Below are 23,856 nucleotides of genomic sequence, written 5' to 3'. Positions count from 1 at the left end.
CTCAAAAGGTTCGCCATCACTGCTCTAGGAGCTTGTAGGCCAGATTAGTATTGCTTCCTCTTCAATTTTAATTCCTAAGCCTAAAAGTCTTTTGCCACATTTGAGTGAAAATGGATCATTAGAAGAGACTGATTTGACTATTAAGGGTTTGACAGAGCTGTGCTATAAAATACAATACTTCAAACAATATATACAAAGTGAATGCTTAAAAATACAAATAACAAAGACATTTATCAAAGTGTATTCATAATAGTGCATATTTTAATCTTTTATTATAGTTTAAGGAATTGCCTTAAAATTCCGTCCTGGAAGACGACAATGGGTATTGTATTACCTTCTCAAAATTGTGTGGCATGTTTCCATTGATTTTATTCAACATTTGGTCTCTAGGAAATACTCTTGAAAACAATTTGATTATTCCTTGAGAAAATTCCTTTGTACAAAACAATAACCTGGTACTGCCTAATCAGATATCTGTATACTTCCAGTAATCTGGTTAGTAGAAGTTATTTGAGGTCTTTATTAAATGATGATTCTATGCCTCATTATTTTTTGTTACAGACAGACTTTGAAAAGGATGTAGACATTGCTTGTCGGTCAGGTAAGAATATTTGGATTTTGAACTATAATCATTAGAGATGTGAAATAATTTTCATGGATTTTTTATTTTAAAGAAAATGCTGTGATTTGTGCATCACATGTTTGTGTGGTGAATAGAACAGAATATTCAGAGTTCTATCCATAAATAAAATCCTTCAAATAGAAATATTGTACTGTAATAGCAGAATGGGGGTGGGAAGGAAATGAGAGAGGAGAGAGAAACTAGAAATGCTTAATTGGGAGCACCATGACAGCAGAAAAGCATCGACTTGAAGATGTAAGCCCTCCCATTCCATTACTGGTTGTCAGGCCAATCTAGTCTCTCTGTGTCTGTTTCATCACCTATGAAATGTGGGTGTTTAAGGATGAAATGACCCTGTGTGTATGTATATCATAGCCATTGTTCTACTTTTAGAGGGAACAAGAGAAACCATGCAGCACACTCTGCCCTATAGTACTGGTGTCTCATTGACACTGTCTGAGATGGCTGTCTCTGCCTGTGGCTAAACTCTCACCAAGAGTAGACAACTCAAGGGTTTTAAAGGAATCCACATTTTAATTTTTGGATGACTCCAGTTGTTGAAATGTTCCTTTATATTGGGACAAAAATATACCTGACTTTACCTTTTATTCGTTAGCTTTATTGTTGCCTCTAGAATAAGAGTGGATAGCTACTTCATCAAAATATCCCAATATTTGAGAGCAAGTATAATTTAGCCCAATCTAAGTCATTTTTCTCCAGGCTAAACAAACCATGGTTCCATATCCATTCCTCAGAGCATCTTTCCAGGCATGCATGGTGTGCCTGGTAACCTCCAATTTGTTAATAATTTTAATTTATGGTTCCCAAATGTATACATATGTATCCAGAATTTATCACAGTTGGCTTTTTACTTTTACTAATGCTATCTACATTTGCATCTGATTACATAGCTGTAATATTATATTAGTATCACCTACTTGTCATCTAAAATGTCCAAAACTGTTTGTAGTGGCTATCAGAGTGCTCCAAGTCTAAGGTTATGTAAAAAATCTTCCCTTTGCATTTACCTTTATTTGCTATTATCTTACCAGTTTCAGGTTAGCATTCTATTCATTTGAAATTGTTTGGCCATTGAAAGTTTAATTACAATACCTTCTAATTCTTCATCTAAACTGTCAATAAGGAAATGAGACCGAGTGTAGAACTCTGCTATGTTCAGTAAGGCACCTCTCACCCACCACATGCAGGCTCCATCTAAGTGTAGTTTTCAGATTTAACTTATAACTTTCAACCATCTATGCAGAGTCTGAGATCACAGAGTTGTCATAATCACAAGAATTTGAGAGATTAATCTCATAATCTCACTCCTGAGTATTGTCATAGCAAATCACAGAATAACTGTCATTATTAGGTAACCCATAGTGGACCTGTGTAGGCTATCAGGAATCACCCTATTCTGTTTAATATCTAACAAAATATTCCTAAGACACAGTAGTTGACTTCCCAAGTTTACCATTTCCCTCTGGAAAGTTGAGAAAACATTTTCCTTTGCTTCATCCATTTTCCATAATATCTCAAAGATCACTAGCCATGGTGCCAGGGTTCACATCTGTGTTCCAAGGCGGATTGTGATTTGTCTGGGTCTGGAAGCCTGAATTTATTTAATTCCTATTTACCTATCTTCAATTTAGTTTCCTTTGTACTACTTTTGGTGTATTCTTTACAGCCCTCCTTGTTAGAGAAGCCAAATAGGAGCAGTTTTGTCTTCCTTTAACAGCTATTAACATTAAACCAGTGGTTGTCAAAGTGTAGTTCCCAGACGAAAAGTGTTAATATTACCTGGGAACTTGTTAGAAATGGAAACTTTCAAGCCCTATCCTAGACCTACTGTGTAAAGTAATCAGTATTTTTACTTGTCAGCCAGGTAATTCTGATGCATTCAAACTGACACAGAGACCATATTTTAACCCATCCTAACCCAAGCTTTGGTCTCATTTCTTAAGTATTCATTTGTTCTCTTTTGTTAAATTACCTGTTTTTCCCCAGAATTCACTGCATTCTGAGGTTTAGTATTCCCAATACCATTATTTTAGTTGAAAATATTGTTTTGAATGTTTCCATTTTCTGCCTGTGTCCATTTTATATGAGCTCATCAGGAATTTGCCTTTGAGTTTTTCTGTCCATGTTGAGGTATATTTGGTTTTAAAGTCTCAATGCAGACTCTCAATAATCTTCCTCTAAGTTTAATTGAAATTCACTTTCCCAAATGTTGGATTATATATCTGATTGTGTAAGATATTCAGGTGTGTTTTGTTTTGTTTGCCTTTTACACCTTGAATAATTTAAAAAGTCCATCACTTCAAAATCATGTTTGTAGATAGTATGGATTTTTTATGTTGTACAATCAAATTTTGGATATCCATTTTAAGCAATTCTAAGAGGCTTCATTTATTTTATATAGAGTAGATACTACTTCATGAGAAGAGTTGTCTTTCCCCAAATATTTAAGATACATACATTTTCAATAAAGATGGCTATGCCATTTAATAAAAATGTGCTGACTACAACTTTAAATCATATTACATTTATACAAAACTAAATAAATAAATCATATAAATACACATTATAAAATCAATATTCAGTACTAAGATTTCCTTTATAATATATTCATAAAAGTATAACATTGTATGTCCTTAATGCAACATGATAGGTTCTTATAACTAGCCTTTAAATTTTACTGCTATAAATTTTGGATTAAGTCTTCCATGAATGTGAAGACTTTTAAAAGTATTTTATTTAAAATATCATTAGTCTATTAATTTAATGTACTTTGCCCTTTAGTATTTTCATGTAAGTTGTTTCTGGCAACCACAATTTATTACCAGTCTATTATTTTAAGAGGTTTGGAAATAATTCTTTTAAACTAAATTATTCTAATACAAAATTCACAACCAAATTGTGGGTTTAATAAAAAAAAAAATGGAGATATCACATGATTTTTGTGTCTAAAATAAAGAGATCTAATGCAATAATTAAATACAGTATCTTTAAAGATAAAAAACATTACATGAATGATGCATGTTTTGAAATAATTTTAAAGGCTTCTCTTCTTTGTAATAGAGAAACACATTAATAGTCTATTTTTCAACCTCTGCTTTAGTGCACAATAATTAGGATGCTATTTGATAACAATATACCTGAAACCTCTCAAGCAGAGACAATAAGCCAAATGCTTTACAGTTATCTCTGCCTAATGACATTTTCAGTGGCGATGCTCTGCTTTGTAGATAGGGCAGCATTAGGTGTACACATTGAGCCAACTTGCACACGGTGCTGTTCTGTGCTCTTTCAAGACCCAAATTACCAAGAATATTTCTTCAGAACTGAAAGTTTTTCACAACTAAGCATGCTTTGAGTCATTCTGCCTCTAGTGTGTGTAAAATATGGCTTTCTTTTTATAGAGGCAGGAAACATGAAAATATAGTTTAATAAAGAATTCTGAACTTTCATTGAGTGTTTGGTTTATGTATTCATTTTCTTCCCTCTCTTACTGTAAGTTATGCATTTTTAATTCTTTTCTAGGTCATTATTGTTCGGGTTTAAAATGAAATGGAGGTTTTGGAAGCTCAGACAGTTTGCTTGCTTAAATTCAGCAATTTTAGTACCCCCTGAAGGGCATTCTAGCATATGGATTGATCTTGTAAAACGAATTTCTTTTCCTACATGGAACTGAAGATGATAAATACTTTTGAACCCTGCATCTACCTTGACCACAATGCTCATTAACTTTCAACATGAATAATTGTTGGAGGGATTTCTGATGCTATAGGATGAATTCTTATTGATTACTACCTCTTTAAAGAAGTATTTTAATGATCACAGCTTTAAAAACCTTTACAAAAATAGCCATATTTATGTGAAATATATCCATAATATCATAAAATCCTATGCAGCAGAGTTGTTAAAGGACTGAGATTTTTGAAAGTCTATTAATCAACTTTGGGATATGCTTTAGCTATGGGCTACCTGAGATCTATGAGAGTGTATCAAAATCAATAAATTGAGTAATTGCGTGTTTGAGTAAAATGGACTATGTACAAACAGTAGATATGTTATTTTTAAATATTAGCTTTTCATTTTATTAAGGAAATAGTTTAGTAGAAAGAGGACAAAGTACAATAAAGAAAAGTAGACATGCATAACTTTCATATTTGAATTCACAGTTCTTCATAAGGATATTGGTCCTTGCCGAGCAGCAACAATAACAGGGACACTCTCTAGGATTTCTTTAAATGATGATGAAGAAGAAAAGGGAACAAACCCCGAAGAGCTCAGCTATTCAACATTGCCTGGAAATGTCATTTCTAAAGTCATTATCCAGCAGCCCACGGGTTTGCACATGCCCATGAGTATGAATGAGCTGGGCAATCAATGTTTGAAAAAGGAGAACAGTGAATTGCGGAGAACTGTGTACTTATGTACAGATGATAATTTGAGAGGGGCTGATATGGACATAGTCCATCCTCAAGAAAGAATGATGGAAAGTGACTACATTGTGATGCCCAGAAGTTCTGTAAACACCCAGCCATCAATGAAAGAGGAAAGCAAAATGAATATTGGCATGGAAACCCTGCCACATGAAAGGCTATTGCACTACAAAGTAAATCCTGAGTTCAACATGAATCCCCCTGTTATGGACCAGTTCAGTATGAACTTAGATCAGCATCTCGCACCCCAGGAACATATGCAGAATTTACCCTTTGAGCCCCGCACAGCTGTGAAGAATTTCATGGCCACTGAGTTGGATGATAATGCAGGACTATCGAGAAGTGAAACTGGATCGACCATATCAATGAGTTCTTTAGAGGTAAGCAATAGAATAAACTTTTTCTTGGCATCTGAAACATAAGAGATTGATGTGGTCCTGGACAGAGAGAGAAGAGTCACATTACCTTTTGCAGTTATGTATCCATAAGAATTTTTGGCATGTTGGGATTAAAATAGTCTGAATATATGTTTTTTTTCCAGTAGTGCATCAGAATCCTCTTTCTCAAGATCTTGTTCTTAAAAAGGAACCCTCTATATCAGCGGTTCTCAACCTGTAGGTCGTGACCCCTTTGGGGGTCGAATGACCCTTTCACAGGTGTTGCCTAAGACCATCAGAAAACATATATAGAATTACATATTGTTTTGTGATTAATCACTATGCTTTAATTATGTTCAATTTGTAACAATGAAATTGGGGGTCACCACAACATGAGGAAATGTATTAAAGGGTTGCGGCATTAAAAGGTTGAGAACCACTGCTCTATATTAAAAAAAGATACCTAGAAGTCATAATTCTTCATAAACCAAGTAGAGCACTTATAAGGAAAAAACCCAGAAGACCCTCCTGACATTTCCCAGGTACTAAAGGTCTTTTGATGGTTAAGGAAGTTTCTGGATAGCACTACAAACTTAAACCAATTCTGGATTTTCTGTGTGAGGGCAGCTGTTAAAAATTGGAATGTGATTACCATTACACTGATTATAAACTATTACTATGTTAGATCAGTGTCTCTCAAAGTAAATGTTTTGCTCTTCACTCTTACAGAATGATGACCACTAAAATTTTTGGTCTTTAATTGTGACCTCTCAGGAGGGATATAAATTGCACAGGCTAAGAGTCAGGACTCAGGGGTCCAACAACATGGCTTTTGTAAAAAAGCAAGCTCCTCTCAGTTTCTTTTCTACCCGTAAAGTAAGTAGACAATAGTCAACAACGATCAAAATCATTCATATTGTATTTTGGTCAATCAAGTAAGATCTAAGGGATATAATGTCTTCTGTTTTATGTGCGACTTTTTTTATCCTTTATCTTGAAGTTTTGTTGTAAAGTCACTGCTGATATATTTACATGTGTTTAGTATACAATGTGATATATGCACTCTTTTATATGTATTACTCACTTTTTTAATCTGAGGTTATTTCATAAGACACTATAATTCGTTACCTACCCTTTCCCTCAGAAGTGTGCTGATAATCATATGTTCTGGTATTCCAAAGTGCCCAGGGGCAACTGTCTCTTCCTTCACCCTACAAAGTCATGTCTTCTAGGTTGAAACAAAGAGAGATCCTGAAAGACCAGAGTAACTTGGTGAGTGGTATTATTTTGAGGTTTTTCCAAACTGAATCAAGGAAATTTTAGACCAAAATGAGAATATACACAGGATTTCAATTAAACTCCTAAATTTTAGATCAATCTTAAATGGAATGGGATTTCTGAGGAGAATCATCCTTCAGAACCAAAGGCATAGGGCAATGAGGCCAAGTTCATTGCAGAGTGGCTGGCTGGAGCAGCCTCTAACAAAAGCAATCCCTCATTCTGAGTTAGCAGAATAATGACTGTTTCTCTAGTGCTAACTTGATATAATAACCTAACATCATAAATAAGCATAATTCAGATGCACTACTGGAAAAATCATGACCATATGTAGTCTTCTATTTAGAACGGTTCTTTAGATGTACTAAAGGGGTAGGAAAGAAATTACATGAAATATTTTACTTGTTATAAAAACACTTTACATTTAAAAGCCTAAAAATCTTTCTGTGTTTGATATTGTACAGGTTGTGTGTACTTGAACAATAGACTGTTCAATTTGTAATTTTTCTAAGTCTCCATATCCTTATTATTATTAAGTACAGCTATGATTCAGCCAAAAGATCTGCGTTTAAATGACTTGGAGATCACAAGGTTTGTATCTTGAGAAGGAAGAAAATTCAGGTTTCAGAATGAAAAGTCAATTCCTCATTTTCATTCTTTAGAAGAGTTTCATAGTTAGTCTAATAGTTAGGAATTGCTTACAGTAACCATTTTAGGAGACAGCTAGCTGAAAGAAAATATATAGATGTGGGAATGGATAATAAAAATTAGCATTTATATAGCATCTTTCATTAGCAGAGCCTCAAATCACCTTAAAAACATGAATTTATCTTCACAACACTTCTGTGCAATGGATAAGTTGTTATAATCCTTAAAGTCATTTGTTCAAGGCTACAGAGCAAGTGTATAGCAAACCCTGGAATAGAATCTTTCTGTCCTGATCAATTTTACAACTTTCTAAAGAGACAGCAATGTGCCTGAACATTAGCCTGAGAGTAACTATAAAGTTCACTTAACACTGACTGACACTTGCTCTTAGAGTGGATAAAGACATGAAGTGGATCAAGTATAGGTGTATATAACTTCAGATTTTGGAGATAGGCAAGTCTCCAATGACAAACCATGATAATAAAGTCAGTGGTATGGCTTTCTTAATGAGCAGAGAGATGCATTGTAAGAGTTGTCAACTCTGCTAGGCTGTATCTATAGGACCAACCAATGGGGAAGATGATATTCTGACAACAGAGAAAAATCAGAAAGATAACTAGAATGCCTGCGTGGAGAGTGGGGGTTAATAATATCCATGAGGAGACAAGTCTTAGTGGGTATATATGTGGATGACATGAGGCATAGGCCATAGAACAATTTGAGTCTTGTCCCCCTCTGAGTGAGAAGGGAGACTGCAGCCACAGGGATGGTCAGATAGTTTCAATGCTAAAAAGATGTTGTTATTAATTCAGGACATTTCCTCTAGAGGAGTGGGTGTTCACAAATTACCCAGGTGGGAAGTGATGAGAGAAAGAAAGAGCAGGGTAAAAGCTACCAAATGTAGCATAGAATGCAGTATTAGAGAGGAAAAGAGAAGGGAGAAAAGAGGAAAACCAAAGAGTGGGTGAAAGTATTTATTCAAATAAGCAGGAGGCAACATAAAAGAGGGAGGCTCCCCAATCCCGAAGGCAGTGCCAGCAGAAAAGGCTCCAACCTCCCGGGGAGTTTGTTCAGCTAACCCTTAATTATTGAGCGTAGAAAGCATTATATTTTCATGAAGTTTCTTGGCATGAAAAATATTGTCTCCGTGCCTGATAGTACCTTGTTTTTTCTCATCTTCTTTCTTCCACACTGTATCCATTCCCAGAATGGACTTGTTAAACAATTCTGAAAAATTTAGATTTAGTTTCCACAATTATGGATTAATTAAAATATTACTATGGTAGAATTTCTCAGAATGGCTCTAATTTCTTTGCTTAAGAAAAATGAAATTATCCCCAGCATTTAAATTATTCACCTTAAATTAATTAACAAAATGTGTTGAGTGTATAGTATGTACATAAAGAAAGCAAAAAGATACTAGTTGCTATGGAAAAGTGGGGAGAAAAAGAGGTATCATAGTTCTCAAACCACTGAGGACTATGAAATATATTTTAAATCTTATATTGTGGATCTGTTTATTTTTTGAAAAAATATAGGTATATCATTGTTAAGAAGATAGGTCAGTAGTTGTTTTGAATCAATGGAACACTGGTATATTTTTTCAACAGCTTGTAGCTGTTAGATCTAGATAGTAAACATTTCTTCACCCAGCTGTCTTCCCAACTTGCCTGCATGTCCTGTGCCTGTTTGGCACATGATCTATTCATCCTTTTCTCCTGTATCACTCAGAGTAGATACAGGCTTCTGTGTCACTGGCTTCTGGCCAGTGAGAAGACTGCCAATAGGAAAGACAAGAGAGAGATTGGAGGTGGGGGAGAAGAGAGAATCCCAGGATATTTCTCCCTGCTCTCTCTGCTTTGGCAGCACCCTGTGTCTCTTTAGCTGCAGTTCCAGAGTGCTTGTACCTGGTCCCTGGGCTCAGGTCATTGTGCCAGCTCCCTTTGTCTATCCAGCCTGGCTGGGCACAGTGGCTTCTCTTGCTAATATCTAGGTTACCTCATGGTCCCTTATATGGCTCCTCATCACTCGAATTCTTATGAAACACATTAAGTGGCTTCTGCTATTCCTGTGACAAATCTTGCCTTAAGTTCTATTATTAATAAAGAAACCCTTAATAGTTAATCAGAGGTAGCTAGATTACAAAATGATTTTTATCAAAAACAAAGCTCCAGTTTTGTCCATCCTATCTAATAAAGAGGGAATATGGAAACTGACCGTCACACTGTCACAAAGATGGCAGCGCCCAATCCCCTTAGCCCCGCTGCTGAGAGCAAACAGCAGGGTGTGGGGGCTTTGTTGCTGTGATAGTGGCGAAGCTCCCAGGCCCTGCAGACAGCAGACAGCGGGACATGGCGGCTTCGTTGCTGTGGCGGAGATGAAGCAGCCAGGCCCTCAGAGAGCAGAGAACCACGGGGAGTGAGCCTAAGCAGGACATCCCCTGATGGCTCCTGGATTGGAGAGGGTGCAGGTCGGGCTGAGGGACACCCCCCCCCCCATGCACGGATTTCGTGCACTGGGCCTCTAGTTTATATATAAACTTAGCTATATATCTGAAAACATGTCAAATAATCTCTCTCAATTTAAGTAGGTGAAAAGGGCCACCATTCCTAAGCTAAATTTTTGTTTCCCCATTTTCCTCTAGACATGAATTGTAGGGCTCTCACAATAATGATTTTCAGAGATAAAACATTTTAGGTATAATGTCACATCACAGGTGCCTCCCTTATGGCTAGTGTGAGGATCAAATTAGATAATGTATGTGCAAACCCTTTGAAAATTGTAAGGAGTGCTTCAGATGGGAGGTTGTGTTATTATTTTACTACCATTATACCTTTAATGTCTGTGAAGAGGCTTGAATGCTGGTCTAAATCGATATTCAGGATATTAGACAAAATGTTATGGCCTCACTTGAGAAGTAGGAGACAGTCATGTAGGAGACTGTCATGAATAGAAACCATCAGAACTGACATTTGCCAAAGCCAGTTGTTTTTTTTTAATTCTTTTCTCATGGCTGTGAGGAAAAGAAGCCTTGGCCTTCTTTAGTGTTTTGGTTTTTCTCCTGAATTAGGGAATTTTATCTTTTGTGCCAGCACACAAACAAAATTAGCTTAAATAAAAGTCATTTTTTAAAATTAATTACTAAGGTTTCATATTCACAGATATTATAAACAGATTATTAAAGCTTTCTCTCTGAGTGGAAAACTTTGTAAGAGAATCTTTTAATGGCAATCACATTGCATTTATTAGAGGAATATATTCCTCACTGAATCTCCTAATGTCCTGTCTAGCTTAATGTGCAGTGACACAAATAATGAAGTATTCCCTTTGAGAGAGTATTCATTATTCTATAAGAACTACATATGTAGCGATGCCTCTATGCATATACTCACCAAAAATTACTCAGAGTAGCCTCGTACCATCCTGCATTTTTTTCTCTTCTATTAATGATAAGCCTGGTTTCCTAAAAATTGTCTTGATTCTCTTGGCTGTCAATTGATCTATTCATAATGGTTTTGTGTCATCCACCTACTTCTCCAAATTCTCCCAGAGTATTCCTGAAGGAAAAAAAACAAAACACCCAAACAAGTCTCATTCCTTTGGATTTGTTCACCTGCCACAGTGCGGTGCCTTCAATCATTCATCAATAATTTTGTGAATCTGTGCTTTTGTGCCAGGCCCTCTGCTAGATGTTGAGGATATAAAAGTGACCAAAACAGATGGGGATCCTGCCTGTGTGGTAGAGATAATTAACCTTTAACAAATGAATCATCTAAAACTATGTAGTGTTCTGAGAAATAACTGTGGAATATGAAGGAGAGACTTCTTTATCTAAGGTGGTCTGGGGAGCCTTCTGAAGTATAAAGGGATTCAGATAAAAAACAACAACAACAGTGCAGAGATACTGAGCTAAGAGAGAGCTTGGAATATTCTCATAGGATTAGAAGACCTTTGTAGCAGGGGGTGAGCTCTTTAAGTTGAAGTTGGAATAGGAAAAGAACAGATTGTGCAGGGCCTTCTAAAACAATGGAAGCAAGTGAGGATTGTCTTTATCATTTCTCTATCCATCGACCCCTTTGATGGATAGGAAGGGGAAGAATTAGGATCCCGTGGTTGGAGAAAAGGAACTAGAACAGAAAGCTGGAGGATAGTTAGGAGTCTACTGAAGTAATCCATAAAAGTGATGCAAGTGGAGATAGAGGGAGTGGGTGGATCAAGAAGTATTTTGGAGGTAGAACAGATGGCTCTTGCTGATGGATTTGACATGCAGGATGAGGAACAGAAGGAAGAAAAGGGTGATTCCTCAGTTTCTAACTTGACCAATTAGATATACAGCTTTTTCAGTGATTGGGGCGGGGGGAGGGGGGGGGGGAGACAAGAAGAAAGAGAGTGTTTGAAATTGAAAGGATGGTATTTAAAACCATGAAATAGATTCTATTTTCCGGGAGAGAACTCCACAATAAGAAGGCAGGGAGATGAGAAACAGCCAGCAAAGGAGACTTCAGATTGATCCACAGCAAATAAGAGGGAGGAAAAAAAGGAAAAGCTGACCGATGTTGAGTGTTTTAATGAGGAAACGATTAACTTTCCAAATCTTCTGAAAGTCCAGTAAGATGAGGACAGAAAACTGACCTGGAAAATAGACCAGACTGAACATTCCGATTTTCCCATCACACCACCACTCTTCCAGTGCCAGATATTTCTTTAAGGTAAAGTAGATTTTGCAATAGGAGATGGAGAAGTCAGCTACTCTTTGTCAGAGTATCCTATATTAGAATAGTTGTTATTTTACTCAACACTAATATGTATATTGTCATCATATTTCCTCTTTAAAGTATCATATTGCTATGTTTTCCCTTAAAAAATAATTGACAAGTTAATCTGGTTACCTTGCTTTATGCTTAGAGAGCATCTCTGTCCACTGTTGTCAGTCTTGGATTAACAGGGTCCTCTAATGTTATTCTTGATGAGTTCTAGTAACAATCTGCAAAATATAACAGGCATCTTTGCTACAAAAATATTATCACTTGTACCACTGAGCAGTTAGTGAGAAGGTGGAGAAAACGCAAGGTTTGGAGTTAGAAGACCTGAGTGTGAATCCCAACTCATTTGCTTACTATCCAGGTGAAGTAGACAAGTCACTTTAACTTCTCTAGTCGTCAGTTCTCTCATCCATAAAATGGGGATGGTAAATAATACTTTCCCAACCATCTCACAGGGCAGTCAGCATGTTCATATGTGAAAACACTTTATAAGCTATAAAAGGTTGGGACACTTGGTCAGTATTGTGGGGATATGAATATTACACCAATTTTTAACTCTCTTGGGCTCTGAAAATTTGCCACATTTTCCCCACTCTCTCACTTTTAAGTCTTCACTGCTTTATTTCCCATCTTTAGGCTCTTTTGATAGAAATCTGCTTCATTTGTTTATTTCTTAGTTAATCCCTCAAGGCTGCCTGTTCTGTTACATACCTTTATGTTAGAATTTAATTTTAGTAAATGTAAATGGAAGACAGGGTAATCTATTTGTAGGAGTATATCCATTTTCTTTTCCATATTTCACATTGACATAGGTGACATCTGGTCTAGGAAGCAGAATCTCTGGTGTTTTTCTAGGTTCCCACCTTTTGTTATTGCTCATAAGACATGGAGCCTTTAGCAACACAGCTTTGCATTCAGAAACAAAGAGGCACCAGAGAATTCCTCAACGTGTACAGCAGAAGGGCCTCTTACTCTCTCACTAGCTGAACCTTTTTCATGAGATTTCACTATTCAATTTTCAAATAGAACAGAAAGCTCGCGGCTAATGTTCCATAATAATTGCTTAAAGCTAAGTGTTTCCCTGCTTCGATCTGCTGTATTAGGAAATAATTTTGCTTAATGTATACTTACAAAAAGCATCCTGCTGAATCACAGGGCCAAGAAGGCAACGCATCCAAGAGCCGAATGGGAACACTGACATTTAATCTAGCATAGTGCAGTTAGATAACAGCAGTGGCAGGGAGATGACAATGGAGGTCTAGGTTAAATGCCTGCCCACTCCCCTCCTTCCAGGATGTCACCAGGGCTAGGCTGGGCTAATGCTGGGGACACGGGGCAAAGGGACATCAATGTGCTGAGTTTCCATTTAATTTGACGGTATATGAAGACGGGCTTCCCAATCCAGCTCCACCAAAATCAAATTATTTCAGAACTTTTCAACTTTCTTTTTAACAGCAAAATTATTGTTTTGGTATATTACCTTCTGTCTACTGTAACAAGCTTTGGGGAGTTGGTTACATAGGGAGGGTCTGGTTTTACAGTGACCATTTCAACGCTAGTAGCAGAAGTTTAGTCAGGTTTCTCAATAAACTACGAGTGCCTTTCTGTCTCTACTAATGTTAACAATTACAAGAGTCTCCCACCTAACTTGGATGTGATTCCTTGTTAAGTCTCTGTACTTAAGACTGTATATAGACTGTATATATTGGGGGAGAAGAAGAGGAAAAAATAAAACAGAAGTTTGTCCAAAGGTTTAAATATTTTTTACAATTGCCTGAAGATTACTTGTTTTGATTATTTAATTTTTCCTCTTTCATCCCCATTCCCTCCCCCACAAAAACACCCTATATTGGAAACTTGCTTTGTACTAGAAAATTTGGAGGACCTTTCCTATATTTATCAGCCATCTCCTTTTATACGCAGTCATCCTATGAATCCAGCGACTTCTTGGAGCAGATGCTAAGAATACCCTTCCCTATGCTAATAAAATGTCATCACATTAATTTCATTTTAATTATGTTTACCGATTTTTATCAGGCCTGCTGCCTAATTACTTTATTTTATTTATGCATATTTATCTCTATTATAGGAACTATTTAACAGAGCTGGAGCCATAGAGTAGCTCTGTGAGCTATTATATCTATGTTTTGCTGGGGTGTGGACTATTTTTGTTTTAGTAAATTATGATTAAAAACTTGACATCGTAAGGAAGGACCAGCAATTAGAAGGACTTCCTCCCTCCTGTGGAGGAGTATAAAAAAAAAATACATAAGACATCTGTTGGTGAGATTTTATAGAACTTTAGAGTATAGTTGGTATGAGGTCTTAAGATGGCTAGATGTTTTCTCCTGCACAGCTTTTAATCTCTTTTGTCTCCAAAGTAGTTTTACTATACTAGACCTCAAGTCTCCTTCAATATTGAAATTTGTGTGACCTTTCAAAGAAAAATTTCACCTTACTAAAAAATTAGAGTTAAGAGATAAAGATGAGAAATATTTTTATATTCTTTTATATGATACATAATGTTACATTTTATATAATGTGTAAAGAATAGTTTGAAATCATAAACCCTTTCACATTATTTTTATGAGAAGGCAATACTTATAAAGAAGCAGAATTATTTTACTGAAAATAATTTTCATTTCAATGACTAAATACAACTTTATTGGTTTTTCTTCTTTTAAAAAAATATCTAACAGAGAAGAAAATCACGATATTCAGACCTTGACTTTGAGGTAAGTTTCTAAGATTTTTTAAAAATAATTTTAATTGCTTGAATTTAAAATTGATATATAATTACTTAAACACATTACTCTGTGCAACTATGTCGTGAAAATGAGAAGTGAAAAAAATTTTAATTTTTAATTAAAACCTATATTAGTTATAGAAAAAAAATTTAAAGCTCTAATTACTTAAATATATGCTAAACAGAGATTTTCCAGACAAGTGAGGAGTGAGAAATCATTTTATAAATGGCAACATATGTGGGTAACTTATGGTAAGGCCTGAAATTGGTCAGTTCAGTTTGCTGGGAGGTGGGAATGTTCTATCTTTAATCTTTCATATTTAAAACAATTATAACTGTTTTACTTCATGATAGCTGTAAGAGAGACCATGGGGGTGCCTTGGCTGGTTAGCTATGCTTTCTCTGGGATTTACTTGCCTGTGTCTTGATTCCTATTATTTAGGTTCTCTCAGGTACATTCCAGATTCTTTTTTCCAATAGCAAGTGTAGGTTCAATCTGCTCCTGTGTTTAGTAAATGCCTTTTCACAGATATAAAGATGAAGATTTTCATTTTCCAATTTACATTGAATTTATATTGATGCTGCAATATCGGTGCTAGAAATTACTGAAATCATGTCATTTGAACAGTTTATGCTAAGCACAAAATTAATGATGTTTGAGCATCACATAAAATGCACTTATGCATCTTGATAATTGGAGATGATTCATAGCCTGCTGACATAATTGGATATACTACATCATAAATTGCTCCAACACATTTGTGCTGTTGTGATGCTTACATAAAACAATATTCTTAGCTGATATTCCTAAAATTATGGGAGCCTCCTAGAACATGGCAAGTCATAATTTAATCATTTCATTTACATAAATGAATGTTGTTGCTCAGTAACATACATGAGGCATCAAAAATGAGATTTAATTGTTTTTATTTACTGCAATGGTAAACAAGGTCTGGTTTTACCCTGAATAGAATAAGAAATATAAGTCTTTTTTAGAAATATTTCAGTAGTATTTGTATAGGATACTAAATGATGGTAAAGAATGTAGCAGTTAGTACTGACATGGCTCAATTGTAGCAATCTGACATGGGATGAATATTTTATTATATCCTAAGTTTTTATGGCAAAAAGATAAGGACTATAAATTCAAAGAGAATAAATTCAGCAATCTTCTACTTTTAAGTTCTTTAGTACTTTCTTGTTGTTGTTAATTCTCACCTGAGGATATTTTTTCCATTGAAACAGAATGAAAGGGAGGGGGAGAGACAGACACATTGATTGGTTGCCCCCCACATGTGCCCAAGCCAGGGATAGAGCCTGCAACCAAGGTATGTGCCCTTGACTGGAATTGAACCCAGAACCCTTCAGTCCTTTGGCTGACCCTTCAACCACTGAGCCCACCGGCTAGGGCTCTTAAGTACTTTTAAAGGGATAGATACCCCTCCCCATTCTTCAGTTAGTAAAAAACAGAAGATCATATTGTGTGTGTGTTGTATTGGCCTAAAAGCAGTAAGTTGTAAGGGTAGAACAAAGACAAGGAGGTGGGAATTAACCCACTAGCATCAGGGACAAAATATAATGAAAACCTAGATCAAAAATTAAGCCTCAGTGCAACCAGCCAAAATTATGTAATCTCAAGCACTGAAAAGAAATCTCATCATACTGTGTCACTTAGAGCATTAGAAAAACTTTATTTTTTAAAAATATATTCTCTATGGCAATTGGTAGCAGATTCCTTAAGCTGATACTTCTTTCTCTGCTTTAGTATTCTATTCTAACATATAACATGGTATTTTCAAAACTTATTGATCAAGAAATGTTGTAGCATGACAACCCTGGATATTTTTTAGCTCTTTAATTGCTATAGTTATTGCATGATTGCAAAAGGCATTAAAACTTGGGGGAAAATAACTTTGAGCTATTGGGTTTTCTTTACAAAGCATGTGGTAGTACTATTTCCCTTAGTCAATATACAACTTTAGTTCTGTGGCAGATATCTCAAATTATAATCAGAAAAAAGTTTAAATGCTGATGAGTTTGAATACAATCTATTTTTACTTTGTGGATGGCCCTCGAAGAAGTCTAAGTTATCTTCTTCCCCTTTTAATTTAGGGTGCATGAATCAAACTTGTTTATATCAAGCTTCCTGATAGCTCTCCAGCCCATAAGCTTTACCACACAATGGCTAAGTTAGGCATTTTGCCACTGACAAACTGCCTTCTGGACTCCTGAAAGCATTTCTCCTTTAGACTTTAGGCCTTACACATGCCAGAGAATCTACACAGGATAATACAACTCATACACCCATAAAACTCTGTGGCTAGTAAGCACTACAGCTGAGAAAAGGCCCTTCCATGTAACCATTCCTAAGACAACACTGTATTCTTGGAATAAACAGAACTAAGTGTTGACTAGTCATAAAATGGTAGAACACTGGTTCTTGGTTCTTGGAAAATATACAGAAAATACTACACTGATATTCTGTGACCAAACCTCTTATTGGATCTGTATTCCCAGCTCCAAGCAGAGATTTGTAATATAGTGAACATTCAGTAACTCTTTGCTTTAATAAAAAGTTAACCACCCTAGGCAGTTTGGCTCAATGGATAGAGCATTGGCCTGAGGACCAAAGGGTCCCAGGTTCGATTCCGGTCAAGGGCATGTACCTTGGTTGCAGGCTGGGCCCTGGTTGGGGTGCATGCAGGAGGTAACCAATGGATGTGTCTCTCTCACATTGATGTTTCTGTCTTTCCCTCTCTCTTCCACTCTCCCTAAAAATCCAATGGAAAAATATCCTCAGGTGATCATTACCAAAAACAAACAGTTAATCAACACTGTATCTAAACTGAGGCAGAGACCAGTATATGGATTGACAGCTATGGAGGCGACACCTCAAAGATATCCACATCATATATAACTCAAGGAGGTGAATGGCAGGTAGAAGTTGGCTAAGGTGTGATGACATGCTCAAGAAACAAGAAGCAAGTTGTATGTCACTGAAACATGGAACCTATGCAAAAAAAAGAATAGACAGAGGAGGTAATTTAGAAACCATACTGCAAAGAACTTACACCCTAAGAGAGGAAATTTTACCTGACTTGTTACTAAAAGCTGCTAGGGCTTCTCTGTTGTATTTTGTTTTGTTTTTTAGTGAGGAATGAATTGCTATGATCTGGGCTTGGAAAGATTAATATGGCAGTAATAGGAAGGATAGATTGGAATAGGGTGAATGTGAAAGTTGAAATACAAATTAGAAAGTAACTAGTCCAGGTAAGAAATAATAAGGTCCATTTCCTAGAAGTGATAGGGTAAGAAGGGGATGGGTAGATGGGTAGAGTCAAGATCTATGGAATTTGTCCTTGACTTTGCAGGCCTGAGCCTGGGTTTCTAGTACTATCAACAGATCCAGGGAAATTAAGAAGACACCTTGTTAGGATGAGTTGCATTTAATGCTATAGCAATTAAGATGGCTAACAGTGTTAAATCAGAAATGTTAGGCAAGTAGTTTAAATTTTCTGTATGGGTTGATGATGAAGCTCAAGTAATTCTTAGTAATGTAAGTATAAACGTCCATTCTGAAACTATAATGGACATTGGTTTCCATTCCATGCTAATTATTTATTTTCTCTTCCAAAAATATGGCAATAAACCTTGTCATATTCTTCTATGGGAACCATGCAGGCTCTTATAAACACCTTAGAATTTCCTTTGAAGTTCCTAGTGAGCCTCACACATCACGTACCCTTTTCGCTTTTCAAACTGGAGAGAGGTAAAGGTGAGCAGAGGGCACAAGGCAGCACAGATCTGTATTAACCATGGCCTAAAAGATCTTGGGAAACATAGTTAAGATAAAATATTACTTTGTTATTTTAGATCACTATGAAGGCAGGGAAACTATGGCATAGAATAGAGGTTTTTAATTTTTTTCCATCTCATGACACATAAACTAAATACTAAAATTATGCGGCATACCAAAAAATATATTTCTTACTGATTGGATTTGTTCATACTATTCGGCTATTGTGTTGGCTGTTGTCATTTTTTATTTGACAATCTAAGGGAAAAGAGGTTAGTGTTCCTGACTTAATAGTCAGGTATTGCATAATGTTTTAAAAGTTCTTTCGGCATACTGATTGAAAATTGCTGACACAGAAGATACATTTTATGTTAATTTGTAAATTAAAGCATATGAATCCTAAGAAACATCTAGGCCACTCCCTGCTTTGTCCTTGACCTGACCCCCAGCAGTAAATGCACTGTTAGGCAATCAGTGCACATCCCCAAGGAAAAGTTTGAGCAGTTCAGTACTAGTTACATCTCTCTCTTCTATATTACTAAATTTACACTGCTGCAAAATTATTTGTAGCCAAGTATACTGTTGACAGTGACCATATATATATATATATATATATATACATACATATATATATATATTCAGTTTCTCAGCCCCTTTTGTCTAGTTTATTTTAAGCCCTGGGTGCTATTTATTCAAATAGAAACATACTTGAAACCAATGATACTATGTCAGGCAGTTCAAGTGGCTACATTGGGACTCTGGCTAAGGAAAGGTGCATAAAACATTCTGTTCCCACCCAGCTTTAAAAATCAAGCTAAGACCCTGCTAATTTAGTGGTTGAGTGTTGACTCATGAACCCAGAGGTCATTGGTTAGATTCCAGGTGAGAGCACATGCCCAGGTTGCAGGCTCGATCCCTAGTAGGGGGTGTACAGGAGGCATTTGATCGATGTTTCTATCTATCCCTCTCCCTTCCTGTCTCGCTAAAATCAAGCTAAATTTCTGCAGTGTGTGTTGTTTCCATAACAAGAGTTTTGACATTCATTTTAGACTAGTATTAACAGCCACTCTGATGTAAGCCTTCTATGCAAAGCAGTAAATAATAAAAATAGCCATAGGTTTAGAACAGTAAATATGGACAGTAGCAATAGAAGTATATAAACTTCTAAGGCTGGTAAAGTTAATTCAGGCAAAATGGTTTCTAATTCCTATCAGCACATGATTTCCAGGCCCCATATTCTAAAGTTTATAGTCAGAAAATTCTCCAATTGTTTTAGCACCTTTTCTGTTGGTAAAAGTCTGAATATAGTAATGCCTATCTTATCCTGTGTAATTCAGACTTAAAGAAATCCCAACTCTATGATCCAATTTTTGAATTTAGAAGAGAGAACCTCTAAACTATTTTTATCAAACCTTCCTATAGGCCCTTTATGAGCCACTGGTAAGAAAAATATGGGAGAACAATAGGATGAGAAGGGGGAGAAGACAGGGTTCCTGCCTGGGGCCAAGGAAAAGAGCCTTCCTTCCAGTGGGGAAACCTCTTCAATAGGAGAGAAGGCCAGGTTTATGATGGCCCTGCCTGTTACAGGCATCTTTCCTGGTCAGTATGCCCATGCCATCTTATTCATTCTATTTATTCCATGCACACTTACCCAACACCTGCTGAATGCCAAACACTGTGCTAAGTGGCAGGGATACTAAGTCACTGTCCAGAAGATGTTCAGAGAGAAGATATGGAGACCAACCTTTCAAAAGATTAATGCAGACCTGTGGGATAGTTGCAGGTGATCAATATCCACAGAGTTTATGGGCTCACGACAAAAGGCAGCTAACCCACCCCAGATTGTTTCATCTCCTTTTCCACCTGAATAGGCATAATCACAGACCTGAACAGTCTAGAGGAGGACGCTCCCTACATCTCTGGGATATATCTGAGATAGCAGCATGCACAGAAAACCAACTGTGGAATAGAATGAATTTCAGCTCTCTCACCACCTGTGTGAGCCCGAGAGCTGGACTGATCCTCTTGAGCTTCAGTCTCCTAATGAGTGAAATGAGATGATGACTGCTACCTCCCAGGGTCATTGTGAGGATTAAGAAAGATAATAATGGCTACATTTCTTAAGCGCCATGTCAATCACTGGTGACTGACACTGTACTTTCCGTCCAGAAGACAAAACAGGCTGGGCACTTAACGTGTTAAGTGGCTCTTATCTGGATCTCCACTGATAAGTGACTTACATCCCTTCTTAAATCTTCAAAACAACCCTGCAAGGTTATTCAGACTACTAACACTGGGGCGAAAGGATGATTGGATTTTGTGCCTCAGACCACACAACTTGAAAGTGATAGAATGAGATCTAAATCCAAGTTTGTCCAGACCTAGAGTTCTTAGATTTGACATAACCCAAGTATTTCATCTAGGAAATCACCTGGGATATAGTAGATGCTCAAGATAGACAGATTGTTTACATCCTGATGTTTTTTAAATAACAAATTCCATGAAAGTGCTTTACAATTTATCATTTTTCTCTAATATTAACAATTAAAAGGCTGCAAAGAAACACAAACCTTTCATGAGACATTATTTTTTGTGTGAAGTTAGGGTATAGGTTCATACACAGCTTCAAAAAATGTTGAGTGATAATAATTTGAGTGAGAGGGAGCATTACCAAGCCTTTATCTTTATTACAAAAGATGCCTTTAATAGCTGACAGGTATTGTAACTGAAGGAGTGTGAATTTTTTTTTTAAATATATTTTATTGATTTTTTACAGAGAGGAGGGGAGAGGGATAGAGAGCTAGAAACATTGACGAGAGAGAAACATCGATCAGCTGCCTCCTGCACACCTCCCACTGGGGATGTGCCCGCAACCCAGGCACATGCCCCTGACCGGAATCGAACCTGGGACCCCTCAGTCTGCAGGCCGATGCTCCATCCACCGAGCCAAACCGGTTTTGGCGGAGTGTGAATTTGTTATATATTGCCAATTAAAATACATGTATCTAAGTAGAAAATCCAAATGAGTTACAATTTCATCATTACAAAGTTTTAGAAAACTGAGTTCTAAATTGAGTTTTTCACACAGAAGTCAATTTCTTTGGGACACAGGATGAGTCACAGAAGAAAGAAAAAGATAAATAAATAAACACTAAGGTTAGTAAAAACCCCAAAATAGCCATTAAAATGGACCAGTAAGATTTATAAACATGCAAAATTCTCATTGGGTGGTTAAAACTATCAAAAGCATGAGTGCTATAAAGAAATAATTATTCTGAGAGGTAAATAAGGGGAAACACTTATTACTTGTTACAACTAAACCAAAGCTAAGTTTTTATCCTCAAACATTGCTGAATTATAAACTCTCCAATATTTTCTGTGCTGCGAGCTTTCTTGTCATTGAAACTTCCCCATTAAAAAGCTGAAAGAGCCGGGGCCGGTTTGGCTCAGTGGATGGAGCGTCGGCCTGCGGACTGGAAGGTCCCGGGTTCGATTCCGGTCAAGGGCATGTGCCTTGGTTGCGGGCATATCCCCAGTGGGAGATGTGCAGGAGGCAGCTGATAGATGTTTCTCTCTCATCGATGTTTCTGACTCTCTCTCTCTCTCCCTTCCTCTCTGTGGAAGATCAATAAAATATATTTAACAAAAAAAAAAAAAAAGCTGAAAGAAACACTTGTTTGTGAAAGGAAGGAATCATGCCCATGACAGATACATGAGTTGTCGATTAGCAGTTCTAATGAGGTACTTCTGTCAGAACTACCAGGCCATCATTGCTATGGTGATTTCTGGCAGCACCAAAGTGGGAATTTCAAATTAAAATGATTATCTGGCATGAACATATATTTGCAATTAATGTGTGTGTGTGTGTGTGTGTTTGTTTTTTTTTGGTAGGAAAGGCCCCAGATTGCAGCATCCATATTTTTTTGTTTCCAAATTAATTTGAGTCCTTGAGCTTTAATATTCAGAGGAGCTCTCATGATCCTATGTAGAACATTGCAAAATGCTTTTTGGTTATATAACATTGGTGTCTACCACATACACCACATATATTTTGAGTATATTCTAAGAAATCCAGTTTCTCAAAATCTACTCAATTCAGAATCAGATGCTGCCCATTCAGTCAGAATATCATTATAAACACTCCAGTCAGCTAATGTATCCTCATTTCTATGAGATATATTTGAGCCTTTGAGTCATTCAACATGCTTTGTCTAATAGAGATATTTGGTTGCAAGAGACAGAGTGTCTTTAACAAACGAAAGAGAACTTTGTTGGAAGGATATGGAAAAAATTTACCTCTTGGCCAGGGGACTGTAGGGGTCTTGATTCACATTTTCAATAGCATGGAGAAGTACTGCTAGTTCCCCAATGCAAAGTGACAATCCTCTCATGAGTTGAAAGATAAAAGGAGACTGCACAAAATCATATGCCCACCTTAAAACGGAGGAGCTGTGCTAATAATATCAACTATCTCAGAAGACAATGAGTTCCTTGTCTTTGGGAAAGGACAATCTCATTGAGGGAAGGGAATTTTATCTTAGGTATAAGATAAAAATTATACCAGCAATTCTCTGAATTTCAGCAAACAAAAAAAGGAACAGACAATATACAGGCAGAACTGATTTAAGAATTTTCCACTTAAATATGAATACATTAAAATGTAGGAATCTACCTCACTTACATTTCTCTTAGCAAATTCTCCTATCACTTACTCTCATAACACTGCCATTTGTTTTCCTTATCACAGCTCTGATTTAACATGTATTTCAGTTATGTGATTAATGCCTATGTCCTTCATTGTATCTCAAGTTATAAGAAGGCAGGAACTCTGCCAGGTTTTGCACACTATTGTTACTGCAGCATCTAGAACAACATGTGGTGTATTATCTAACACAATGAAATACCTTTAGAGAAATGTCAGTTATGTGGCATCACTGCTACTACACCTTAGCAGAAAATAATAACTACATAGTAAGATTCATGATCATGAAAAATACTATTTGTAAATTAGAACCAGTCATCAGTATACTGACTACTATACTTTTCAAAAAAGGTATTCCTTATCCACAAATCCGTATTTTAATCAGTGTCTCAGGACCGGATAATGAGTGGGAATATCTGCCTCCCCTAGGATAGAATGTACTGCAGTGTGTTTGCCAGCTGCGTGGTCCTCAGAAT

The 23,856-nt window shown here is 36.6% G+C and overlaps 1 protein-coding gene and 1 long non-coding RNA gene across 6 annotated transcripts in view; one reads left to right on the top strand and one right to left on the bottom strand.

The window, feature by feature from the left end:
* The window catches only part of LOC139012402 (uncharacterized), a 68,700-nt gene that overhangs the window by 2,627 nt on the left and 42,217 nt on the right, over positions 1-23,856 (bottom strand). The window contains exons 2-3 of the long non-coding RNA XR_011471858.1: positions 12,263-12,357; positions 10,766-10,930 (exon numbers count right to left, since the gene is read on the bottom strand). This is a non-coding gene — a long non-coding RNA (uncharacterized lncRNA). The remainder of the gene's footprint in view (positions 1-10,765; positions 10,931-12,262; positions 12,358-23,856) is intronic.
* ADGRB3 (adhesion G protein-coupled receptor B3) overlaps positions 1-23,856 on the top strand; it is a 699,707-nt gene that overhangs the window by 666,278 nt on the left and 9,573 nt on the right. For 4 of the 5 annotated variants that reach the window (XM_070418313.1, XM_070418316.1, XM_070418315.1 and 1 more), the window contains 3 exons: positions 562-601; positions 4,807-5,450; positions 14,836-14,871. In XM_070418313.1, coding sequence (XP_070274414.1) covers positions 562-601; positions 4,807-5,450; positions 14,836-14,871 — 720 coding nt within the window. The remainder of the gene's footprint in view (positions 1-561; positions 602-4,806; positions 5,451-14,835; positions 14,872-23,856) is intronic. The other variant, XM_070418314.1, reaches the window with a different exon arrangement.

This window comes from Myotis yumanensis, unplaced genomic scaffold (assembly GCF_028538775.1).
Source record: "Myotis yumanensis isolate MYYU_CA2020_CCGP unplaced genomic scaffold, mMyoYum1.0.hap1 SCAF_6, whole genome shotgun sequence".
Classification (NCBI taxonomy): Eukaryota; Metazoa; Chordata; class Mammalia; order Chiroptera; family Vespertilionidae; genus Myotis; species Myotis yumanensis.
This window is presented reverse-complemented; position numbering and strand designations above follow the sequence as displayed.